The sequence below is a fragment of the Diabrotica undecimpunctata genome, chromosome 2, assembly GCF_040954645.1.
Source record: "Diabrotica undecimpunctata isolate CICGRU chromosome 2, icDiaUnde3, whole genome shotgun sequence".
In the NCBI taxonomy this organism is placed as follows: Eukaryota; Metazoa; Arthropoda; class Insecta; order Coleoptera; family Chrysomelidae; genus Diabrotica; species Diabrotica undecimpunctata.
This window is the reverse complement of record NC_092804.1, coordinates 40,227,830-40,255,243: the sequence shown is the minus strand read 5'-3', so window position 1 is coordinate 40,255,243 and position 27,414 is coordinate 40,227,830. Positions and strand designations below refer to the sequence as shown.

Genomic DNA, 27,414 nt, shown 5'->3' with positions numbered 1-27,414 from the left:
ATTCATTGACAACATGGACTGACTCTTCTTATTTAATGTAACATATACTTTAATCAAGTTAAGTTCTGTTTGTTTTCAGACTCAGATGTTGATACCACTCATAAAAAATTAAAAAACACAAAAAGCGTAGCCAGTACAAACTCTTCCAGAGTTTCATCTCCAGTATCTGTAGCTGATTCTATTATTACAATGCCGGATTCAGTAGACAGTACAGAACTACCGGTTTCAACTAAAGATCCCCTCGCTGCGTCAGAAGATGAATCCAATGTTGTGCCCGCAAAACCGGTGAATTTGCAGTCTTTTTCTCTTGACTACAACGATTCCTCTACTCCGCCGCCTATTCCTGTCATTCCATCTACGCGGACATTACGAGGGAAACGGAGGAGGGATGATAGTCCAAAAGAAAAAGAACTTCCAGCTAAAGGCGGCAAGAGGATGAAAGTAAAGGTAACGACGTTAGGGTAATGATTTCTTGTCGATGTAATGTTTCGGTATGATGTTTGTGGAAAGTATTTTTATCTTGAATATTAGGGGATGTAAAAATTGTTTTTTATATTTTACGAACATTTCAGGGAAAGAGACAGGTCGATATAGAATTAAGAAAAAGCATTGAACAGAAAAAAGAGCAACAAATAAGTAGTAGCGATGAAGTCATAGAAATATCAGAGAATGAACTTAAAAGCAAAAAATCCGCACCAAAGAAGAAAAAACCGGCTCCAAAAAGTAAAAAACCTCCAACAATTACCATCACTGATGATGATTCTACAAGTACTCCTACCCCTGCGCCTGTCAAACCTGTGAAAGTAAAAGTGGTTACACCAAGGAAACCGATAAATAGGCACCCAGAAAATAAAAATAGTAAGTTTAAACTTTGATACTATTTATGTAAGGTCTTGTGGGATTACCAGGTGTAAATCATATTTGAATGATCGGATCAGTAATATTCTCCTTCTTCAAGTCTCACCTTCTAACAGAGATGAGATGTCATCTGACTGTTTTTAAGTATATTCAGCTAGAGTCGTCTCCTTTTCTCTCTTTATTTCGATGTTGATCGTTCTCTCAATTCTTGATATCCTCAATATACTTATTTCAGATAACTATAGCTGGTTATATTTTTCTTCTTAAAGTGCTCTCTTCTCAATGAAGGTTGGCTACTACAATTGCAAAACCCTTTTCTGTCTTCAGCTGTTATTATTAGCCGTTCAAACTTTGGCCCTTTTGGTATTGTTTGGCAGGAGTACTGATAACATAACCTTCACTAAAATTACAACCTAACATATTGGGCAAAATGCTGTTTAAATGTTAATAAATTCCGTTTGTGTTCATGTATGGGACGTCCAGAAATTTTAATTTTATAATATTGACCAAACAGCTATAACAATTAATAAATATATTGGAAAAAAACATCTCGCTACATATTAACATAATAATATACATGAAATATAAAAGTTACACATTTCAGGGTTTGAGGGAATGGATTCCTTGAGGGGGGGGGGGTGGTTTTCAGGATTACCTTAGTGTATAGAGCTTTCCTGTATCTGATATCTGGTAGTTTTTAATACATATAAAAATAACGTGCCGGGGCCTGATGATGGGGCATATAGTGTAAGCCATGAAACCGATAGCCCAAAATTTACCATAATTGAATACTAAAAACTACTTAAGATTGTTAGTATTGACTTATTTCCCATATATAAGCATTATGGACTCACATTGGCAACCTTTTCATCATTTTTGGTGTTTATTGATTGACTTATTTGTCTAGCATATGATCGCATGTGTGTTGTTTCTGGTTTCTTTCTTCTAATGTTCTTCTAACTAAGGGTCTTTGTAAAATCATCTCTCAATCGTCAGGTTTCTCCACCGTTGAACCGTAAATTTCTGTAAATGTCTCAGAAAAGGGGTAAAACTTTATCTAGGCTAAGGGCTAATAATGGTTTTATCGGGATTTATATTTCCTCTTATTAGTAAAGGCTACTAGTTTAGTTTTAGAAGGGTTCACACAGAGATTCTCCTTCAGACAAAAATTCTCTATGTAATGAAGGACATAAATATCCCATCTGATCCGAAACAGTAAAGGAAATTTTCCACTAGTCACTATTGTGGTATTGGAAGGTATAATGTGCCCTTAATAAAACTCATAACAAAATATATTTTAATTAACTAGATACTTTATTTCGTTGATATTACGTTGTGTACATTTCACCACTAATATCGAAACAATATTTATAAGCATAGGTCCGCGATCTACACTAACGTTGTGAAACAATATTCTAAGATGTATATTTCTACAATGACCGTCTTTGTACATATGTACTCTATTACTTTACACTTTAAGTTCACATAATCTTATTGAATGTTTTAAATATCAAACATGTATCATTTTATTAAGTACGAATTATTTATATTATCTTTTAAGACTATTTTGCGTTTAAATACTTAGGGAGTTAAAACCCTAGCACACTATTACAATATCATCTGCGAATAGACCCATATTTCTTGGCTGCTAAGCCTATGAATCGAGTCACCAACGACTCGTATTTCATAATAGGAGTGCCTTGAAGGCACCCCTTAGTTGGCCTCAAGTTTATAGCACCTTCATATGTATCTTGGATATTATTCTGCCCTGAAGCGTCTGAATATTCCACTTGCATATGTTTTTTAATTTATTTCTCATCTTCTTCTTCAAGTGCCATCTTCGTTCCGAAGGTTGACGATCATCAGGGCTATACTTATTTTAGAAACTGCTGACCGAAACAATTCGTTGCTGCTACAGCTATACCATTCCCGTAGATTCTTTAGCCAGGAGTTTCGTCTTCTTCCTATGGACCTTTTTTCTGCTATTTTCCCTTGCATAATTATTCGAAGCAGTTCATATCTTTCACCTCTTGTAATGTGTCCCAAGTATTGCAGTTTTCGTTTTTTGATCGTAAATATGACTTCCTTTTCTTTATTCATTCTTCTCAAGACCTCGACATTTGTTACTCTCTCGGTCCATGATATTCTCAGGATTCTGCGATACATCCACAGTTCAAATGCCTCTAATTTTTTGGTATCAATCTTTTTCAACGTCCATAACTCCATTCCGTAGAACAGCACAGAAAGTACGTAACATCTCATCAGGCGAAGTTTCATTTCAAGGCTCAAATCTCTTCCGCAGAACACTCTCTTCATTTTAGTGAATATGGATCTGGCTTTTTCTATTCTTATTTTGATTTCTGCTGAGCTATCGTTGTCTTCATTTATAAAAGTGCCTAAATATTTGTATTTGCTAACTCGATCGATAATTTCATTGTGTAAATATAAATTTTGGACATTTTGTGTTGATTTCGATATTACCATAAATTTAGTTTTCTTTATGTTCAAAGATAGTCCATATTCTTCGCTGCAGTCTGCTATCTTATTCACCAATGTCTGTAGCTCTTCAAGTATTTCTGCGATCAGAACGGTGTCGTCGGCAAATCTCAGATTGTTTAATCTAACACCATTTATTTTAATACCTACGGATCGCTCAGAGAGTGTTCTATTCATTACGTCTTCGGAATAGAGATTAAACAGGGTTGGTGACAGTATACACCCTTGTCTCACACCTCGCTTTATTTCAATTTCTTCAGTGGTATTATTCTCTACTCTCACTACTGCTTTCTGATTGTAGTACATATTTGCTATTAGTCGGTTGTCTCGTTTATCTAAATTCTTTTCTGTCAGGAGTCTGATTAGGTGATCATGCCGCACTTTATCAAAGGCCTTGTTGTAATCTATGAAACACATGAATACATCTTGATTTATGTCAAGACATCTTTGAGACATAACGTTCAGTGCAAACAACGCCTCTCTTGTTCCGAGTCCATTTCGAAATCCAAACTGGGTATTATTAATGTCCATTTCCAGTTTTCTGTGTACTCTAGAGTGTATAATTTTCAGGAATATTTTCAGTACATGGCTCATCAGACTGATTGTACGGTAATCACTACATTGTTTGACATTTATCTTTTTTTGGTATAATATCAAAGGTGGATAAAAGTCATTCTTGTGGTATTTTTCCTGATGTATAAATGCTATTGAAAAGTTCGACTAAAATGTGAATCGAGTCTTTTTCTATTAGTTTAAGGATTTCCGTTGGTATTTCATCTGGACCTGGGGCTTTACCATTTTTCATTCTTTTTAGTGCGTACATTACTTCTTCTTCCGTTATTTCTGGACCTTCGTCTCCTTGTATGTTACTTAGCTCAGATTGTTGTCTATCATCTGCAAAGAGTTCTTCAATATAGTTTTTCCATGTCTTTAACTGTTCTTCTAGTTCTGTTATTATGTTTCCGTTGACATTATACAGGGTATTTGGCTGCTTACGTTTTTGTGTACCTGCAAGTTCTTTCACTTTTTTATGTACATTAAAAATATCATGTTTTGCCTGCAATTGCTCTATTTCTTCACATTTTCTTTTATAAAAATCTTCTTTTGATATTCTGATTTCTATTTTGATTTCTTTCTGTATTTGTTTATACCTTTGTTCGTTTTTTCCTTTCATTATTCTCCGATTGTCCATGAGAAGAAGGATCTTATCAGTCATCCACCTTTGCTTTATTGTTGGTTTTTCTTTAGTCAGAATTTTCTTCGCAGGACCTGTTATCGCCATTTTTACGTTTTGCCATTTTTTATCTATGTTGTTCGTTGGCTGAGATGTTTCTTTTTCATGAAGTATTTTCAAATTATTATTAATACATTTTTGCAGTTTCTCCTTTACCTCCAGGTTACATAAATGACTGACGTCTATCTGATTTGCTCTTCTTTTCTACTCCAATCTTTTTAGTTTAATACTCATTTGCGCTATTAGAGGGTTATGGTCTGAAAAGACATCTGCGCCTGGGTAAGCTTTAACTGATTTTAAGGAGTTTTTGTATCGTTCGTTTATCAGTAAAAAATCAATCTGGTTTCGAATTATTCTTTCGCCATTGTCCTGGGGTTATTTCCACGTATAAAGTCTTCTCTTTGGTTAAGTTGAGTATTTCTCATCAGTGTTATATTAATATTATATATTTAATATTCTTATGAAAGAAGTCGAATTATCCCCTCGGAATGAAATTTGGTTACACTTTCTGAAGTTTAGAATAATAAGATATTATATGCATACTTGTTTACTTATGTTAATCTAGTATCATAATACCGACAATTTCGTTCATAAAATTTTGAATTTTTCAGAGCGAGTATTGGCAGGTCTTGATATATCTAGCGAGAGCCTGAATCTAGCATCGAATGTGAGGCAATCTAGAAGATTGGCTCAAATAAAAATTAAAGAACAAGTTGAGCCCAAGAAACCGGAACCGAAGTTTAAAGAGGATAAATTCAAAAGCAAAAAGAAGGGAGACAAGGTGAGTACCAATCTCTGCTTTAGTGACTAACGCTGAAGCATGGATGATTGGTAGATAATAAGGTCATAACTTAATATATTTGGTGATTTCAAATGAACTGTTTCTAGATTAGTTTTCAGTCGTTTTTTTCATCATATTTTTTTTATCGTGTAGAAGTTACCGGAACCTGTCGTAGTAGAAAGCAAAAAGAAGAAAAAGAATAAAGACCAGATTAAAGAAGTAATTCCCGTACCTGAACCTGTCGAAGAATCGACCAAGAAGAAGAGACGTAAAGGCAAGAAAGCGCCCCACTTCGACGAACATCGTCCGTGGCTGTCTAGCAGCGGGTCGAGCGAGGAGGAACATGAAGAAATCGAAGAGGAAGAAGAAGTTATCGAAGAAGACGAACCTCCTCTAGATTTTAAGTCTGATCACGAGTTTTCGCCAGAAAGTGATCTCGAAACTGCTGATGGATACCAACCACCTAAGAGGGCTAGAACTGCAAGGAAAAAAGTAGAAGGTAAGTAATGCATTTTTTGACATATTATGATGAATTAGTCAATATCATTTCTTGCTTTATAAATCTATACTAATAAAAATGAATCGCTGAAATGTTTGTACGGACATCACTTCAGAACGAATGCACCAAATTAGATGATTCTTTTTTTGATGTGTTTGTTATTATCAGGAGGTTTGTGTAAAAGATAATTTTCAAAAAATTGTACTGTACGACCTCAAAAACAGTTTTTCTGTCATCATTTTAAATCGCAATATAACTAATAGATGGTGCCATACTATGACTAACAAAGGAAGCTATGATTAACAAAATAAATAGAGAATTATTGAAGACGTATTTTATGTCATCTTTTAATAAAAGCAGCTTTATTTTGACTTATCGGCATGTGCAGTTGTGCGTCCTTTATTAATGTGCGATACTAAAGTAAACGTCGCCTGTATTTAAATTAAATACAGACCAGAGAACTTTTATTTAAAGATCCCTTATTTTGACGTTACCTATCAAATTACGTGTAGAAAGAAAAAAGACGTCCAACTTGACTTATATTTATATACGAGCCCCTTCCCATATCAGTTGGCCCAACGTTAGATTGATAAGAAAATTAAATTTTAGAGAACAAAAATAAAAGCGCAGCGTAAATTTTAAAAGTTTTGATGCATCGAACAACATTTTTGAATTTCCTAATTATAGAAAATATTCTATAACATAATGAAAACTATTGATTAAACAGAATAATAATAAATTTAAAAAACGCATAGAATATGTAATATTAACAAAAAAAATGTGAAAGTTTACCACTGAGTTAAATCCCCTTTATTTTTAATGACATCCACAATTCTTCGAGGCATAGCTTTTACCAAGTTCTGACAAAATTCTAATGTAAACGAATCCCATATTTCTTGCAATTTTTCCTTTAATTCGTTGACGGACCTGACAGGATGTTTTCTCAAAGTTTTGTTCATTTCGCGCCACAGAGTCTCTATCGGGGACAAGTCGGCACTGTTAGAAATCCATTCCAGAAGTGGTATGCCATGTCTTCAATCCATTTTAAACCCTTTTTTGAGGTATGACAACCTGCGCCGTCCTGTTGGAAGACAAACTCTTCTGCTGATGTTAAACGATGTTCCATAATCGGTAAGACAGATTCTTCTAAAATATTCAAATATTTGTCCGTGTTTACAATCCCATCGATAAAATGTAACGTTTCCACACCTGTAGACGACATGCTGCCCCAGATCATGACATATGCAGGAAATTTGACTTTTCACTTCAGATAGTAGGGATGGAAAGCTTCATTTTTCCTGCGAATGACGCGATTCCTGCTGTGTCCAACACACACTTCAGTCTTTGACTGAGTCCAATCTTTATGCTCTTTTGACCATCTTAGTCTATTTTTCTTTTGTTGTAATGTTAAAAGTGACTTTTCCTTAGCCTAAAATAAAATGAAATGTATAAAAAACAATTCGTACTAATTTTTTCAACTATGAAACATACTTTGTAAGTACCAAATCCTAATTTGTGGGCCTCTCGGTGACATGTTGATCTAGAAACGTGTCTTCCAATAACGTCACTCGTTATTGGAATAATTTGCTCGTCGATTTTTCACTATAATGCGTCTTAATGCCCTTCAATCTGCTTCGGTTATTTTACTTTTCCGTGGATTTCTAGGTTTTGCGACTACCAAACCTGTGGTTTTGTATCTTCTGACTATATTTCTTAGGGTGCGTTCATTACGAAGACCATGGCATGGTATCCTCGCCTAGAGCATAGCACTGACAGTGAACGCTCGCATTCACTTACACTATAGCGTAACAATTGCAACATATTCGCGATTTCCGAATTGGATTTTCCAGAATTAAAAAATCTAATAATGATTGAACAAATTTTCTCATCGGTAACTTTACCTCGACCCATTGTACCTACAATCCACAAACGGCAAAAAACTTTACAATACTACAAAATACATTTGACATTAACTGACAATATTATTGTTTTGATGTCATTTTTCCATAGCTACCTCTGGATTTAACGTAATTATGAAAAATCAACGTATGTTGACATAAGTGAATGCATAGCCGGGGTTTAGTGAATTTTTTTATTGTTGAAAATAAATAAAAAAACCATAAGGGTAATGGTTTTAATAAATATTAATAAAAATGCCATATTAATTAATATGGGAACTTATAAAAACATTCAGAGTATAATTTGTTTATGGCATTCGACTTAAACTGCAAATTCCATAGGTGGGCCAATTGATATGTGAAGGGGCTCGTAAATATTTGATCAAATTCGTTGTATGTTTTGTTTTATTTAATTAATATTGTTTTTAATATTATTATTCTCAGTGAGTAAATCTTCATGATTATTGTTTTACGGTTTACCGATAATATTCAGTATTTCTAGAAAACTTGAATATTTGGACATATAATGAGAGGTAGAAGATACTGCACACCGCAGATAATAATCAATAGAAGGGTAGAGGGAAAGGGAGCAATTGGGGGGAAGAAATATTCATGGCTCTGAAACCTTCGTCAATGGACTGCCTTATTAGTAGATCAATTATTACATATGGCACAAGATCGAGAAAAATATCTACTGGAGGCTATTCACGCCTAAATCTGGGCACGGTTTAAAAAAAAAGTTTTTTAATTTCCACAGAATATTGACATATTCCGCTGAACAACAGCTTTCTCAGAAGAGATGTTTTAAACTAATTATTTACGTGTACATATTTTTATACATTTTATTCAATTACTTAGTTTTAATCTCATATTTTAGTCGATTCTGATGCACGGGAGGAAGAAGAAGACTTTCCATGCCAGAAGTGCGGCAAATCTGATCATCCGGAAATGGTATTGCTCTGTGATAAATGTGATAACGGTTGGCACTGTTCATGTCTTCGGCCACCTCTATTAAGCATTCCCGAAGGTGATTGGTTTTGTCCGCCTTGCCAACATGTAAGTATATCTGTATACACGTTTACTAACTAACAGCCTAATACTGATGTATGTTGCAGCTAAAACTTGTTGAGAATCTTCACGCCAAACTAATAGAATATGACAAAAAACTTACCAAAAAGGAAGTAGAAGATAGACGAAAAGAACGTCTCGCCTACGTCGGCATTAGTCTTAACAACGTACTACCCGCTAAAGAAAAAGAACACCGCAAAAAGAGACGAAGGCATTCCTACGATGGTACTCCGAGTAGTAGCGAACAATCAGAATCATCAGAGTCAGAGAGTGATAGTAGCGATAGTGATGAACCGATATACCAGCTTAGGCAGCGTAGACAAGCGAAGAGTTATAAGTTTAATGAATATGATGAGCTTATCAAATCTGCGATACAGGATGAAATTGAGGAGAAGGCGCACGATAAAGGTATGTATAGAGTTGATAATAACTTCACACAAGTGCCTGATTTTTTGCATTTATTGCACTATTTTTATATCAAATCATATATTATCGTTTTTTTAGTAGGTATTTGTTTCCTTATAACATAATTTTAACGTTTTGTGGCGAATTATGTCCATATTGACTTTCATTTTATAACGTCTATTCTTCTTCTAGTGCCAACTCCACTAATGAAAGTTGGCTATAACCATTGCAAATTCGTTTCTATCTTCTGCTTTTTTTAAAAGCATCTGTGTGTTTAACCTGGTCCACTCGCAATTGTTTTTCAGTCAGGATATTTGTCGTCTACCAGGACCCCTTTTTCCTTTGATTTTACGCTTCATAGTCAGCTGCAACAACTCGTACTTCTCATTTCTAAGTATGTGTCCCAAATATGCCGTCTTTCTTCTTTTAATGGTGGTCAAAACTTCTCTGTCTCTGCAATAGTTTTTCTTTCGTAATATCATTGGTCCATGGTATTTTTAACATTCTTCTAAACACCCTCAAAAGCTTTCAGCTTTCTCATCAAGACAACATTAGCAGTCCAAGCTTCGGCACCTTAAAAAAGAGTATAACATTTTTCCATACGATATCGGATTTGCAGATTTATACTTAGGTTACTTAGAAATTTCCTCATCTTTAAAAAGGCTGCTTTTGATTGCTTTATAAAATAAAAAAAAAACAATTGTTCTTCTTCTTCCTTCTTATACGTAGGCTTTAAAGCCTATTTCTTCTTCAATATTAGCTTCCTAAATTGTTTAAATTATTGCACCATCTTTTTCTTGGTCTGTCAATACTTCTTCCATTTGGTGACTTATCTCATGCTATGCGTACTATCCTGTCCTCTGTCATTCTACTAATGTGTTCGTTCCACTCCTGTTTCCGTTTTGTCACCCATGAATTTATGTCTTCTATATTGCATGCCCTTCTTATGTTTTCGCTTCTCTCCCTATCCAACAGACTTTTCTCTGATATTCGTCGGAGTATTTTCATCTGTTGTTTCTAGTAGTCGTCTCGTTTAGATGTGTCTGGTCTTTTCTTTATTGTCTTTGTCATGTCTATAAAACAGATATGCTGGTTTATTGTACTCGATGGCCTTTTCTGTGATTTGTCTTAGTACAAATACGGCGTCTACGCACGATCTTCTGGATCTGAATCCTTGTTGTTCATCTGATAAAGTTTTTAGTTTATTAATTTTGTTGGTTAGGCATTTTGTGGTAAGCTTAAGTGCGGTGTTCAGTAGATTTATACCTCTATAATTGTTGGGGTCTTCTTTATCTCCTTTCTTGAACATTGGTATCATTATGCTGTTTCTCAATGCGTCTGGTATCTTGCAGTGCAATATTAGTTTTCGTATAAGTTTTGTAATCTCTAGGGTTATACTTTGTCCTCCATGTTTTACAACCTCGTTGGTTATTCCGTCTGGTCCTGGTGACTTTTTATTTTTGAGTGAATTTATGGCTACCTTTACTTCCTGAAAACTGATTTCTATTTCGTGTCTTAATTCAGGTAGGTTATTGTGTTGATTATTATTTTCCTTTCCTTTAAACAGTTTCGTCAGGTATCTTTCATTCGTTTGCTGGTATGTTATTGTATTCCTTCAATTCTGCCATTTCCTTCCGTTGGTTTCTTATTAATCTCCATATTTGTTTTGTGTACCGTAGCAGTCGCTTGCCATCCTTTTTGTAAACTGCTCCCAGTGTTCATTTTTTATTCTTACCAATTGCTTTGTTACATTTTGTTTCTCTTTACATTTCTCTTTTATTTCTTTTCTGAACCATGGTGTATTGTTCTTGTTTCTTTTGTTCAGTATGACTTTGCGTTTTTCTAGAGCTTCTGTTGCTGCTTCTTCAATGTTATTTTTAATTTTCTCCCAGCTCGCGTTTATATCTTCGATGTCGTCTATTTGTTTCAACTGTATCTTCTGTGCTACCCTCCTTTGGTACATTTCTCTTGTAGAGTCGTTCCACAGTGATTCTACATTGAATTTTTCCTCGGTGATTTCCTGTAGAAAATGTTGTGCTGTTATTTTCGTTCTTATTTTTGCTAGTACTAGTTTGTGTTCGCTCCCTGCATCTGCTGAGTTTAAAGTTCGGATATTTAGAATCTGCTTTGGGTGGATTTTCTATTAGTGACTATAAAATCAATCAATCATAGATTTGTACCCCCTGGAGTTTTCAAATGTATATTTATACTGGAGCTTATGGTCGAAAAATGCATGATTGATTCTCAGTTCGTTAAAAGCAAATTCTAATAACCACCAAGTGAAAATTATTTTAAAATATCTTTATTTTCAGCTACACAGGGCCGCGGTAAAGATATCGCGACTATAGTAAGAGCTGAAGAAGAGGAAAGAAAAGAAAGAGAACTTGCCGAAAAGGAAAAGACCCCTGAAGAAGTACCTGAAGAAAAGAAAGAGGGTGAAGAAAAAAAAGATGAAGACAACGAGGACAAGAATAAGAGTGACTCTGATAATGAAGTGATTAAACCTGTGGTGAAAAGAAGAAAGAAGAGACGCACTTTGAAGAACCTGGAATTTAGCAGTGAAGATGATGACGAGAAAGATGAAGATTTTAAGGGATCCAGGTCAGTATATTTCTAATATTTGTTAATTTTTGTTAACTATACTCCAAACATTTTCTTGGGTCTATTAAATAAAAGGGTTCTATTTCATTATTCCAAATACCAGAAGAAATGTTTAGCAACTGAGCTTTTTATTTTGAATAACGTAGTTCATGTCCTTTCAATGTGTGTTTCATGAGATTCACATAGATCATATATTCTATGTACGCAATAGCTATCAGGTGAAAGACGATAGCAAATTTTACCAGCATAAAATCTATATTGCCTGACACAATTTAATAAATTATTCGTAATAAATGTTTATTGGACACAGCAATAAGTAATATGAGTAACTTCTTTTATTCAAACGAATGCAACTTAAAACTATCTTGTCTTAAAACTGGAACTTAAACCTACGTCAATATTAGACAGTACATTTTGGAGGTATTCGAGCTGTCGACATCCTCTTTGGTGTCTTTATCTGGGTAGTAGATAGGATATGAAAATGTCAGATCAAAGATGGCGGACGGCTGGATGGTTATATATGTGGCGTTGGGGCCGTAGAAGTAGCCTCTGGGGATGTAGGGGATGATGTACAAGAAGTATAAGTATTGAAGAAAGCCTCCCCTGTCACCAGAGGGGTCTTTTAGGGGTAAAAATGGTGAGAAGTAGAAACATAGGTGGTGTTCGTTGAAATTACTAAGATTAATGTGAAATTACTAAGATTACTGAAGATTACTAAAAAAACTACCAGTAGGGAGTTATGTAGATATTTTGTAACAAAATATTGCTAGGTGGCGTTGGAGCCTCTTTAGATTTACAAGAAAGCCTCCCCTGACGTCAGAGGAATGAGAGTGTTCGTTAAAATGGAAAACAAGAAGATAGTGGTGAAAAGATGATTAAAAAGCTACCAGTAGGGCGTTATGTAGATATTTGGTAACAAAATATGGCTAGGTGGCGTTGGGGCCACTGTAGATGTACAAGAAAGCCTCCCCTCACGTCAGAGGAATGAGAGTGTTCGTTAAAATGGAAAACAAGAAGATGGTGGTGAAAAGATGAGTAAAAAGCTACCAGTAGGGCGTTATGTAGATATTTGGTAACAAAATACGATAAATGCGGTAATTAGACAATGTAGATACGTTGTACATATTGTTTATTAGCTAGGCAAAATAGCTAGAAGCTAGCTTCTTTAATGGCAATTTACCACTAACTGGATACGGGGTCTTATTCTCCTGAGCCCCCATATCTTTTCACTGCACTGTTCACTACTCACTGCAATACTGCTGCTAGGGATGGCGAACGGTTCATTTATACTGTCGATGATAACGTGGTATTTTGGTGGGGTTTGGCGCGAAGATTCCTGACAGCTGGATTTGGATTGTTAGATGGAGCGGACGATGTTTTCTTAAGGGGAGGTCTCCATGTCGAAGACTACCGGGTGCCGGCAAGTAGCTACATGGAAGGTACAGTCTCAAAGCTAGTAGACTTCATGAAAAGGGTCAGGCTAGAGAATGTTATCTACCACTAGAGGACCACAATAGATCTTAAAAGGTCGCAGTGGAATAGGCCAAAAGGCCACCTCTCTAAATCTATCTATCTACCGGGTGCCTTCTTTTGTTGACACAATTCGGCCGTTTTATATTTATTTACTTTCTCAATTAGAACCTTTGTGGTAAATAGGTGAACACAGGCACTGTAGCCTTTTCTGAACCCTGCTTACTCTTTGCGCTACCTGATTTTACAATAATTATTTAGACTTTATTTTCATATATGTAAGAGATAATCGTGTTAGAATTAATTTTTTTCCTAACAATCCATACATTAATCGAAAAAATCGTTTCTAAAGAATGTTAATGAAACCAAAACTACAAAAATCACAGAAAACTGAAGAATTGCAATTTTTGATCACAGCTTATTACACAGAAGATGATGTTACAACGCCAATAAAGATCTAATGGTTTTGTGAGACGTCAATATTTTTCATTTTTTGTGAAAGTCAGTAAGCTATTTTTAATATGGAATTCCAAGATCAGTGTGGATAACTCATAATCGTTGCTTTAGATGGAGTTCTTTATTACGAGTTTTTGGGATATTGGTTCATAAGGTAATTCGTACATTATGAATAAATATTTACTGTGGTTATGGTCTGTACCAATTTTATAATTTTTTGGCACGTTGTCACGATATGTGGGAAATTGTCATTATATTTTAGCTTATCAAATGAAGCGTACAGAAAATATACTAATCGAGAGCAATATACAATGTGTTGTAGTTATATACGTATATTTTTGCCTTTTTCAGTTAAGAAGAAAACTAAATGAGAAAAAAGTCTATACCACTTTCTTATTTTACCTATATATCTTTCCCACTACTTTTTACATCGCAGCTTATATCTTTAATAAAAAAATTTTTGCTTTAGCTCTGTCAGTTCTGAAGAAGAACAAGAAGATAGTGATGATAGCGAAGATTACGCGGTTGGTCGAAAAGGAAAGTCTTTACGTCCAGTTCGAAGGTCAACCAGAGCCAGAGTCTCACGCTTTGACTCAGATTTTAGTAAGTTGTTTTCACTACAATCTCTTAAATATTTAACTTATTATCTATATTTTCAGCTATAAGTACTATATACAAGAGACCATGTTTTTTTTTATTTTTGTTTACATTTCCTTTTTTTCTTGTATATGCCAAGTAATTTCAATTCAGTCAGTCAGTTTTCACATTATGTCGATTAAAAAAATCTGTTAACATATTTAAACAAACAAATATTTTAAAAACAAACTTGAACCAGCTTAATCATCGGCTTAGTTAACTCCTAATTTTCATATTACTGTAGATATATAATTAAAGATATTTTTTATTTCCAGTTAATGATGACGACGATGATATTCCTAAGAAGAAAAAGAAAAAAGTCAAGTATTTTGGCGAAACGGAGTCGAATTCAGAATCTGACGGCACGTGGGGCAGAAAAAAGAAAAAGTAAGATATATTTTCCTTCATCAAAATATCTTATTCTAAGGGCTTCTCTTTCTTCTGTTCAATCTGTGAATTGGAACTGCAATAGGAGTCCAAAAGGTCCTAGTTTGTCTTATTTTGGTCAATTATCTATTTTAACATTGAAGTCACCTATATCAGGGTTAAGGCAAATCTTGGATAATTTTCTAACAAAATTACCACAGAATTCTTCAATTGTCTCATTTAATTTGTCGGCTGTTGGTTGAAATATTCGTCTGATTGGTGCATATATTTGAACAATGTTAACTTTTATTGGAACCTAGGTGAAGTTTAATTACTAGCATTCCATGGACGTATAAACGAATTCGTTCTGATATTGGGGAAAAGTTTTTCACACGATTTGCTTTTTTTTTCTCCATTTATGTTTTCTCCATTTTAGTTACATAAATAATATTTCCGGTAATTCAACCTCGCAGCTACCTGCCCCTCCGCATTTCATTTACTCCATAATGTCTATTGAGAGTCTTCACATTTTTTTGATAGTATTATGCATTTTTCAGCTTCATACAATCTTGTTACATTTAGGTACAAAGGTTATAGCGTGATAAGAAGGTGACATCTGTACTCAGCTGGATTTATATTTGGGATTGGGCACTCGAAGGTACATCGAGTGCCAAACTTTTAGCTCCCTAGGTAGCCCTATTGGTCTCCTATCATAAAAAATTTGAAAAGTTCATGAACATACGTTTTCATGCTCAAAAACACTCATGACTTTTTAGATTTTTGGATTAAAATTGAGATCAAGAAAAATATTTGAATTTTTCAAAGAATTTTTTTCCTTCTTTTGAATGGCATGGTTTGAATGGAACATTCTCAAATTTCGAAAAAAAAAACCCATTTTTTGGTGTTTCCTCCATGTTTTTAGCACATAAACTCTACTGCATGTCAATAAATAACAATTTTAGATATTTTTTTTATTATCTAATAGGGCGACCAGGTTTGCTATTTCTAGACCAGAACATGCTCCAAATTCAACAAACCCTTTTTTTTATATTTTCCCGTGTTTTTAGTACATAACCGCAATTGCACGTGAATGAAGAACGATGTTTCCCCTATTTTTTCCATTTTTTTCTAATAGCATGGTCATGATGGCATTTTCAGACTGAAACAGTCTCTTTTCGGTTGTTTTTTTTTTATTTTGTAACTACAAAACCTCATTTAAATTTGTCAAATAACGATTTTGGTTTCTCCCCTCCTTTTATATAAAGGGGGGACAAAAATCGTTAATCGTTAATAATATTATATATATATATATATATATATATATATATATATATATATATATATATATATATATATATATATATATATATATATATATATAATCAGGTGAAGTTTTAATAATCTCGAGTTTATCTGATCGATTTCTCGTCTGGTGTCATGGTCACCTGATTCTTGGCAACACATTACATCCGGTACTATGGAACATATTAGATACGCTCAGCAACTTTCGAGCAGAGACAAACGCCGACTTAACAAAAACAAAACAAATTAAGAAGTTCGAGAGACTATCATTAGAACAACAACCGAGAGAAACGCCACAACAAGATACCTGCAAACTGGTTTATAATTTTTCGAACTTCACACTAGATGAAGCCACAAAGAGTGTTCTTTCGAAAGGTTTTAATTTCGCAGTAGCTCCTGCACGCATACCGATTGAAAATATTATATGCGAAGTGGAAAGTTCAATAACCAATATACCATCCGACACGGCCGAGACTATACGCCAAGACGTGTCACGCATATTACGAACAGCTAAACCGCCAAAACGAAACTTAACACACGAGGAAAAAGAGGCATTAAATTCATTGCGCAAAAATAAAGAAATCATTGTACTTCCAGCTGATAAAGGCAATGCTACGGTGGTTATGAATGTCACAGACTACGATCAAAAGATGAAAGATATTATAGACGATCCATCATACGAGAAGATATCGACTGACCCGACAACATATCTAGAAAAAACAACAAAAGCAAAAATACAAACATCCAATATTAATAAAGAACATCATTTTCAACTTATTCCACGGGAAAAATCATCGAGATGTCCAAAACTGTACGGTCTACCAAAAGTTCACAAGGATGGATTACCACTACGAAAAATAGTGAGCTCCATCGGATCACCGTTACAACCACTGGCAAGGTTCCTGGCTGAAAAGCTACAGCCTTACGCAGAAGAAGCTGATTCCTACGTTAAGAACGCAGGCCACTTCATCGAGCGTATAAAAGATGTTACTCTTGGGCCGGGACACTTGTTAGTAAGTTTCGATGTTGTTTCACTTTTCACCAACGTTCCCATCAATGAATCCTTGGAAATTATAAGCAGAAAATACCCAGTACCGCAAGATACCCTAAATTTGACGAGGCACTGCTTAAACAACACATATTTTATATATGGTGATCAACGGTACAAACAAGTTGAAGGGGCACCGATGGGTTCACCGCTATCTCCCGTGATAGCAAATCTTTTTATGCAAGACATAGAGGAACGGGCAATAAGAACAGCAGAATATAAACCCAAACTATGGCTTAGATATGTGGACGACACTTTCATCATATGGACACATGGAGTAGACAAACTTACTGCATTTCTAGAATACATTAACAGTATCCATCCCAAGATCAAGTTTACGATGGAATTAGAAAGTAATCAACAACTACCTTTCCTAGACGTCTTAATAATAAAGAAAGAAAACGGCAACATTGGATATACAGTGTATCGAAAACCAACTCACACTGACAGATACCTACATGCAGATTCACACCACCATCCTGCACAATTGAATTCAGTCATAAAAACTCTGACTATAAGATCTGAACGACTAACAGACGAAGAACACAAGAAAGAAGAAATGCAGAAAGTTACAAAAGCGTTAAAAAACAACGGCTTTTCCACACACAGAATCGAAAAGGCACGAAGACCACAAAAAACAACAAAAGAAATAAAAGAAGAGGAAAAACCGATTGCCAAAACCACTCTACCGTATATTAAAGGCACAACAGAGAAGATAAGCAGGGTCCTGAGAAAACACAAAATAGAGACTGTCTTCAACACAGACAGAAAAATCGCAAACATATTACCATCTGCCAAGACAAAGATTCCCCTAGAAAACCAAGGAGTATACAAAATTCCCTGTGGAGAATGCGATAGAGCCTATATTGGACAGACAAATAGAAGGATCCAAGTAAGACAAGAAGAACATCGCAATGCCATCGAACGAAAAGAAACGACGTCATCCCTAGCCCAGCATTCTTTAGCTACAGGACACAAAATTGACCTCAAACATACGGTAATGTTAGCGAATGTCGAAAACAAGAGAAAGCGAATTATCAGAGAAGCAATAGAAATAGAAAAACAAGAAAATAATTTAAATTCTCGAGACGATGCCCAAAGATTGCCAAAAACATGGAAAACAATTATCCCGAAGAATAACGCAAGAACGGAATCGACCAAGACCCCGCCCACTGACCTGCGCACCGGACCAATTACAAGAGCGCGCGCAACACGCAGTAACTACAAAAGCCATATATATATATATATATATATATATATATATATATATATATATATATATATATATATATATATATATATTATATCATCAATCAGCCAATCCCGTCCACTGCTGGACATAGGCCTCCCTCAGTTCTTTCCAGTGTTCTCTACACTGGGCCGCTTGTAGCCAGTTTCCCGCTACTCTTTTTATGTCGTCGGTCCATCTAGTCGGTGGTCGTCCTCGGCTTCTTTTATAATTTCTGGGCCTCCATTCCATAATTCGTCTTGTCCATCGTCCATCTTGTGTTCTGGCTAAGTGTCCTGCCCAGTTCCACTGAAGTCTCGTGGTTCTTTCGATGACGTCTTGAACTCCTGATCTTTGCCTGATTTGTCGGTTTGTTATGTGGTCTCGGAGGCTCACATTCAGCATTGCACGTTCCATGGCTCGTTGTGTAACTCTTAGTTTATTCGCAGATTTCTGCGTGAGTGTTAAAGTCTCTGCTCCATAAGTTTGTACAGGCAAAACACATTGGTTATAAACTTTTCGCTTCAGACACATGGGAATTGAACTTTTTAGAATATGGCTTAGTTTGCCAAATGCTGCCCATGTCAGGCCTATTCGCCTCTGTATTTCATTTGTTTGATTGTCTCTGTTTATTTTGATCTCGTGTCTCGTTTATTTTGATATATATATATATATATATATATATATATATATATATATATATATATATATATTATATCGTCGAGTAAATGGACTCTTCCCAGTATTTCGTGTCGATCTGCTCTTCATTTTACTGTCGAGAAAAAATTTTCGGTTTCTAGCATGCGGCCTATTCCTAGTAACTTCCTACTAGCGAACGGATGAAAAGAATATCGCTAGGGTGTTGGCCCCTACCAGTCGTAAAAGGCCACCAATGGGATGTCCGGCTGTCTAGCAGCGGCCATGTCTAAGTAACTCTTCGAAGTGAAAGGACAAACCGAATACTGCCAGGGTACTGGTTCCTTGTATTGTAAAAGTCAAGCAATGGGATGGAAGGAGAGATGGTGAGCCGTCGCTTGAGGTGTCGGGATCGCAGCAACAAGCAAAGGGCGCGATCTAGTTCTTACCTCCCGTACGCAGGAACAGTAACGTGGTCGTCATTTGAGGTGTCGGTAGTCGGTATGGGGGCTACTGGAAGCGAGACGAGTCGATAAGTCGTACTTGTCAACGGCTTACGTTCCTAGTATCGGAGACGAGCTCATGTGGGACTATTCTCAGAACCACATAACCTCTGCAGAAAGTTTTCCAGGTTCTATACGATCAGTTCCAATTTGAACGTGTGTCTTTGAAACGTGCTTTTAGTTTGGAGATGAGTGGTAGAGAAGTAGGCTCCTCGGCGGCAACCTGTCAAACGTGCTTTGTAGTCTGTTATCCCACCAGCGTGCAACTGTTCGTCCTCTCAGGGATCACGGGCAGCAGTACGTATGGCGACACATTTACTGCTGGTAAGGTGGAGCCCCTTATCAGATAGTGGAACAGATAAATCAAAATAAAACCAAATTCATGGCGACTAACACAAACACAAGAGCTGGAAATGTTGACACAAATTTAATCATCAATGACCAAAACTTCGAAGCAGTCAAAGAGTTCATATATCTAGGGACATCGGTTAACCCCAATAATAACACATCTGAGGAAATAAAAAGGCGAATAATAATTGCAAACAGGTGTTATCATGGTCTATCAAAGTACTTAGCTAACAAACGTCTGTCTCAAAAAACTCGTATAAGGCTGTATAGAATACTGATAGTCCCCGTTCTCACATATGGATCAGAGGCATGGACGCTAACGAAAACAGATGAATCCGCTCTATCCATTTTTGAAAGAAAGGTGCTACGCAAGATATTCGGAGCGGTCTGTGAGAACGGAGTATGGAGGCGTAGATATAACTTTGAACTGCAGAATATCTACAAGCATACGTTTGGTGGTAAAGATATTACCACTATAATTAAGCGAAACCGCCTGCAGTGGGCAGGACATGTAGTCTAGGCCCCTGAGTCAAACATGATAAAAAAGATTCTAACAGCGCAACCCGTGGGAATGAGAAGACGGGGTAGACCAAAGCTGAGGTGGATGGACGGGGTAACACAAGATGCCGAGAAGATCGGAGTCGGCAACTGGAAAATGCAAGCGAGGGACAGAATAGAATGGCGTAGAAAGCTTGAGAAGGTCGAGGCCCTCTAAGGGCTGTAGCATCAAGATGAAGGTGGAGCCCCACGATATAGCTATCGTGCAACCCTCACTGGAGACGGACTCGTAGGGGCATTGGTTCTGCCAGAATAAGATAGACTTCCTCGTTCAATGTCTGAGGGTCCCTGGCCTTTACCACCCGGGGAGGAAATTTTCGTTATCCATTTGTGTTGACACGGATTCCTTGATGGGTAAGGGGTCCAGGTTTTATTAGGTTCACTAGGCTTCGAATCCCGTCCGCTGCTCAGATGTGTGCTGTCAATATATAGATATTAAAAATATTTAAATACTTATATTAAAAGCGTTTTCATGGCCTAAAACTTTAATTTTATAGTTCAAATATTTTTTCTGAGCTCAATTTTGAACAAAAAATTTGAAAAAAAGAGTGTTTTTGGGCGTGAAAATGTATGTACATGAATTTTTTTAGATTTTAAGCCAAGGATCGTTCACAATTTTTTTTTTCTCGAAAAAAACACATTTTTGCTATAGGAGACCCCTGCGGCCACCTAGGCAGCTAAAATTTGGCTAAAGAGGTTACTAAATATGTACTTTCGAGTACCATATCCCAAATAAGAATCCAGCCGAGTGCAGATTTTACAATCTTATCTCGCTATTGCCTTTTAATCAATTTCTCGGCTTCAGGACAAAAGGTGTCCTTATATGTGAATGCTCGGTGCCAACATCTTGTACTTGTATTTATCAAAGTATAATTTTGATAAATAAAACTATTTTAAGACATTAAATGCTCGTTTTGTAATTAAATATGTATTAACGGTCAATTATTTAATATTAAAACAGAACAAAATTAGTATATTGCATCTAAGATGTTGTTATGGGATTTAAATATCTTAAATTTACTTTCTAACGTTAAAAAAAAACTAATTATAGGTAACGTTTTTCAGACCAGGCAGAAAAAAGAAAAAGAAGGACAGTATACTTGACGAATTATCTGATCTAGAAATTAAGGTGAATAAAAAGCGACCAAAGATTAAATATGGTGGTTTAACGTCTAGTGACGATGATTTTGGAAGAGGGCGCAGAACTAGAGGAAAGAGAACTACCTATATTGACACATTAGGATCAGATAGTGAAGATGTAAGTTATTATTTTTACTTTAAATATGCAAAATACTATTGCAGTTATTCATGTATCTTAATTTTTGTACACTTGTTGCATCACAAATAATTTTCATCGTTACAATATTCGCTCCATGCGCGACTGTGGCGCTATCTACTCCTTCGCATTTAATCGGCATTACTAGAAGTCTTTGACCTCATAGTTTGGTATGGAACAAATTTTTAAATGTTTTAATAAATAGTTAGCAAAACAAAAATATTTGGTTTTTCCGTGATTATTAGGCAAAAAAAAATCAAGAGACAATTAACAAGAACTACGTAAAAGTGTATTTTTTATCACCTGTTTGCGCCAAATATAGACAGCTTATACTTCTTCGTTGCAGTGTTGTCGAGTTTTAATTTTCTGTCGTATTCCTGGTACAGTAAACTTTTATATATATGATCCGGCACTACTTTGAGACGTCAAGGGTAAATGTGAAAAAGCGCGTTGAACCAAAATCGACACATTTCGACATCATGTTTCAGTCAGTTAGATTTCTTAAAATATCTTTGTAAATAGTACGGTTTCCGATACTCATCCTACAATCCTGAATATTTGATGCATGCATATTTGTACCAGCATGCTTTAAATCACGAACATGTCGGATTAAACAATGTTTACTATATATTTAAATAACCTTGTGTGGAGACCTAAAGTAGATTCTTATATTAACATTTATCACAAATCTTGTGCTTATTTAGACTTATTTTTTAATTTACTAAATATTTAGCATAGTATTTTTTCCATTACATGATTATCCATTATCTGATATTTATTTTTTATTCATAACTACTTTATATATTTATTTTTATTTCCAGGAAAGGCGTAGACGTGACAGACTTGGTCTAGTCAGTGACGACTACGACGATGAAGACTTTGTAGCCAACGACGACGACGAAGGAAAGGACAGCAAAGAGAGTGAAGTAGAAAATGACAACGAAGATGAAGAGAAAAATGAGACTGAAAGAAAAGCTTTTGTACCTAAGATTTATATTAAGAAACCACCTACAACAACTACAACACCCGCCTCTGCTGCTTCTAAAGAATCTGAGAAACCAAATCTGGCAAAGGAAATTTCTAAAGAAAAAACAGACGAAACTGTGGATAACAAAATAGAAGAAAAGAAAGTAGAAATTAAAGAAGTTGATGAAAAGGTGGCCGAAGATAAACCGGAGAAAGCTGTAGTAATTGAGAAGTTGAAAGAAACTTTGGAAGCGAAGGTCCTTCCTGTTCCAGTTTCTACTTCTGTTCCAGTTTCTGTTCCTGTTCCAGTTTCTGCTCCTGTTCCAGTCTCTGTTCCTGTTACAGTTTCTGCTCCTGTTCCAGTCTCTGCTCCCGTTCAAATTTCTGCTACTGTTCCAGTTTCTGCTCCTGTTCCAGTTTCTGCTCCTGTTCCAGTTTCTGCTCCTATTCCTATTTCTGCTCCTGTTCCTGTTCCTAAAGATTCTGAAAAAGAAGTGGAATGTAATAAACAAGAGAACAAAACAGTATCGAATGCCATAAAAGAAAGAAATGGCAACGGGGTTACAACAGAGGAACCTAAAAAAAAGATTACGGAACACTTAGACAAGGTGAAAGATTTAGTCAAGGTAAGTACATATTGGTCCAAACTTAAGTTTACAACACGCGTCAATAACACATGTTAACTCCTAGTAAAACTTCAATTTTGTATATCTCCTTCATGTGTCTGCCCCATCATTGGAGGTTAGTTGTTATGGTGACAAACCCTTCTGTCTTCCGCAGTTCTTCAAAGCCCAGTCTTATCCAGTGTCTAATATTTAGCAATCAGAACAATTTTTTCTTACAATTTTATCCTCTATTTTGCCCTTACTGCTATAGAAAATTATCTAAGTTTTCTTGATCGTTCTCTGTAGTTGTTTCTATATATTTAATCAGATTAGGAAATTTTCAAAGTTCGTCTGTGCACCCATGTTTCGAATGCCTCCAAATTATTCAGTGTTTTCGTCTTTAAAGTCGATGTTTAGATTCCAGATTTCAGTTCTTCGGTTTTTATTATTCCGACACCATTTAAATTATTTGAATCATTATTGGTCGGGCAGCAATTAGCGGGGTTGTTAGCTTAAGATCACTGATTTAATTTTAATTTTTATACTGTTGCTCCCAATGATTCTTTGCACCCCTGAATATTAAGTTGCGCCGGGGACTGGAGGGCCATTGTTTTTGTTATATGACCATCATAACTTTCTTAGGAAAAACAATTTGGTTATCTCCTATTGGCTTTCTCATGTTTTCAGTCAAGATTACTTAGCTGGAGTGTTTCAGTTTTAAGGCGCCAAAAGATCACCTTTGGTCCTTTTGTATATTTTGTGCATTATGTGTGACGATGAAAGTGATAATAGGAGGTATAAAAAAAATAATCCAAGATCAATTTTTTGTCCAGATTAGGAATCGAGTAACCTCTTCCTTGACTTCATCATCGTTACTGAAGCGTAAGCCATCCAAGTGTTCCTTTAATTTTGGGAATAAGTGATAATCACTTGGTGCTAGGTCCGGGCTGTAGGGGACGGGGCACCCCAATCCAGCCAAAATCTCTCAGGCATTTGTTCAGATTGATGTGAGACATGAGGTGGAGCGTTGTTGTGGAGAAGCCTCACACCAGTGGACAATCATCCTCGCCGGCGGTTCTGGATCGCACTTAAGTCATTTTAATGGCTCACATTATCTGTGGGAGTTAACTGTTGTTCCATGAGACAAAAAGTCGATTACCATTAGGTCCTTCCTGTCCCAAAAGACGGTTGCCATGACTTTCCCAGCAGACTACGTTTGTTTACCTTCTTCGGCTTTGGCGATGTTGTTAATATCTTATGAATTGTGCTGTGGGAAGTCTTAGGAATACGCAAATCAAGATTGTTAATGGTGAACATCCAATCTTCAAGCAATATTCTTCCAACTTTTTTGAAAATTTCGTCTGAAAGTGAAGGTCTTCCGCTCCAATCTTCATCGTGAATTTCTATTCGGCGTTAACTGAATTCTCTACACGACTTACAACTGACGATGAACGTCAATAGATGAAATTAGTTTTGCATTTAACAAACGTATCAGCACAAATTTCACATTTGGCTGTAACAGCAATGGGGATGTCCATCTTCGAAGGTTGCTAGGCCAGTACTGAGCGACTGAGCTGCCAGCAAAGCAGCGAAGCGAGAGTGTTGCACTTGGCAGTACGTCGCGTTCTTTCTCGGCGGCTTTGGGTTCTTCTTTTTTCGAGTATGGGATAATAAGTTCGGATATATCTGTTATGTAATCTCGATCGATTTCTATTGGATTGGAAGAACCATGGGCATCCTTGCATTGGAAGGAATAATCCCTGTTTCTTTAATTAACTCCTTTACTGGTTCAAGAAATGATGCAATGGAAACTGTTTCCTGGTTTTTGTTGCAAACTTTGTGTGTTTTCGTTGACTTTTGTTGTACAAATATAATTTCTTCATTTTTTATAGGAGGTATACACACCGGAGTTGATATTTCGGAATGAGTAAGTTTCTGTCCAGTTTTAAAATATCTCCAGGCTTCATTGTTTTGTCAGTTTTTGAATTTTTATTTTAGTTTCAGGGAAGTTACTATATGAAAGAAGGGTGTTTCGAAATTGAGGATGAACTGGGTTGTGACCTCGCATAAGTACAGGTTGTGGCTATTTGACCAGATTGATGGTATATATGGCAGTTTAAACCACCATATTTTATCAGGTGTATAATTCGCCTGTCTTCGTAAGCTAAAGACATGTTTATATTGGGGTCTGCAATACCAGCTCTTAAATTATATTGTAGTATAGTTGAACAAACATTCGATATCAGTAATCTTTTGCCAGGAGAATTAGTATTCTTTATTTAAAAACGTTCTCTCCAATTTTAATTTCTCCACGATCCTTCAGAAAATTGTCCACAATTTGTTTACACGAAAGGTAGATGCAAACTCAACTAGAGATTCTTGAAGAGAGCAGTATGTTTTTGGATTGTAATGGTGTTCCTAGTGATGTGGAACCCTCTTGTAGTTTTATAGTATCTACTGAGAAAAATTACAGCTGGGAGAAACTGTAATTGTTTGTTATTTAGCGACGGTAGAATAAGAGAGAGTTTGTTGATCCGGTAATATTGATGGATTTCTCTGGTCAGAAGTGCCACCAACATCTTACAGTTTTAAATAGCTAGGGTCTCTTATAAAAGGAATTAGTATGACTATGTCAACTTTAATGACTTTATCTTGTAAACATAACCTGAACGACCGGTTTTTTTTTTTAATCAGACTGAATACACAAAGTACTATTTTGGATGTTAAACTCGAGATTATGTTAAGAGGCTACATCAGCGCGTCATCACTATTAATTCGAGAAATAGTAGCCGCACCGTCTTTCGAAAGTTCTGCGAACTTTTGGCAACAGTGCGTCGCCAGTACGTGAGACTATCAAAAAGGAAGGCACAATGTTGTGATAATTATAATTTAAGTTCGGATCGGATTTAAAAGCATAAAGGAACGCAAAAAAAGCATTAAGATTGTATGAAAATATTTTATTATTTATTTATTATACAAAAAGGAATAAACATAAGCATATAAATTTTAACAAACCTTTTTTTTACGAAAATTAGTATAAAACATCTTAGCTTAAGAATTAGTAAGTACCTACCATAAATTTAATAATAATATACAGTGTGTTAAAACGAAAATTTGACCCTCCCATAAACTCAGAAATCAAGAGTTTTTTCAAAATAAAAAAAAACTCGTCAATTTGTATTGGGCGCGGGACGAATTTTCATGCAAAATTCATGCCCTCAAATGTAACCCCCTACTGCCACGCATCAACCCCCAGTTTTTTTTTAATAGCAAGTGCAACCACATTCACAAAGTGCGTCGCTGTCTGTCTTGATGCCCCATTTAATGAGGTTCTGTTTTACAGGGGCAATACCTGTGCGTATGCGATTGAGTGTCCGCCAGGTTCTCCAGTCCAGATTCATTCCATTAGGTCGTTCTGGATGTAGGGGGAACAGTTCGGGTGGTTCGACGCTGTCATTTCTCATAAACCTTTTCCTTGATTTAAGTCGGCTGATTCTTGGCGGTTCGTCAAACCCGTATAATTGGTGCCTTTCATCGAAAGTTTGTCTGAACTTCTCCACATAGTGTGAGGCGCATCTACGGTCGTCTGGTGATGCGAATCCAGCTACCCGGTACAGTAGGGGTAGTGGAGTAGGCTTCATACAACCGGTAATTATTCTACATGTTTCATTTAACGCCGTGGTGACTTTTTGGGCGTGTCTAGATCTACCCCAGACGGGACAAGCATATTCCCCTGTTGAGAAACATAAGGCCTCAGCTGTTGTCTTCAAGACCTGGGGGTTTGCACCCCACTTGCTCCCTACAAGTTTCCTGAGAAGGTTGTTTCTCGTAGAAACCTTTTGTCTTGTGCTCTGACAGTGGAATTTATACGTTAGTGACCGGTCTAGTACTACTCCAAGATATTTGGGCCTATCAGTATGTTTCAAGCGTTGTCCCTCCCAAGAAACATTCAGTTTTACATGCGCCAGTTGGTTGTTGAGATGGAATGCACATACTTGGGTTTTAGTAGGGTTTGGCTTTAATGAGTTTTGTTTGTAGTAAGTTAACATCATCTTTAAAGCCTTTTCCATTGTCGACTCTACTTGTGCGAGTGTTTTCCCCTTTACGGCTATACCAAGGTCGTCAGCGTAGACAAAACTCTCAGTCTGCGGGTGCATTGGTTGGTCGTTGGTGTAG

The 27,414-nt window shown here is 36.1% G+C and overlaps 1 protein-coding gene across 4 annotated transcripts in view; it reads left to right on the top strand.

The window, feature by feature from the left end:
- Window positions 1-27,414, top strand: part of LOC140434438 (uncharacterized) — a 56,735-nt gene that overhangs the window by 11,575 nt on the left and 17,746 nt on the right. For all 4 annotated transcript variants that reach the window (XM_072522700.1, XM_072522698.1, XM_072522699.1 and 1 more), the window contains exons 5-15: window positions 80-447; window positions 573-858; window positions 5,200-5,369; window positions 5,523-5,868; window positions 8,644-8,822; window positions 8,882-9,242; window positions 11,552-11,840; window positions 14,236-14,369; window positions 14,678-14,789; window positions 21,457-21,649; window positions 22,489-23,259. In XM_072522700.1, coding sequence (XP_072378801.1) covers window positions 80-447; window positions 573-858; window positions 5,200-5,369; window positions 5,523-5,868; window positions 8,644-8,822; window positions 8,882-9,242; window positions 11,552-11,840; window positions 14,236-14,369; window positions 14,678-14,789; window positions 21,457-21,649; window positions 22,489-23,259 — 3,209 coding nt within the window. The remainder of the gene's footprint in view (window positions 1-79; window positions 448-572; window positions 859-5,199; window positions 5,370-5,522; window positions 5,869-8,643; window positions 8,823-8,881; window positions 9,243-11,551; window positions 11,841-14,235; window positions 14,370-14,677; window positions 14,790-21,456; window positions 21,650-22,488; window positions 23,260-27,414) is intronic.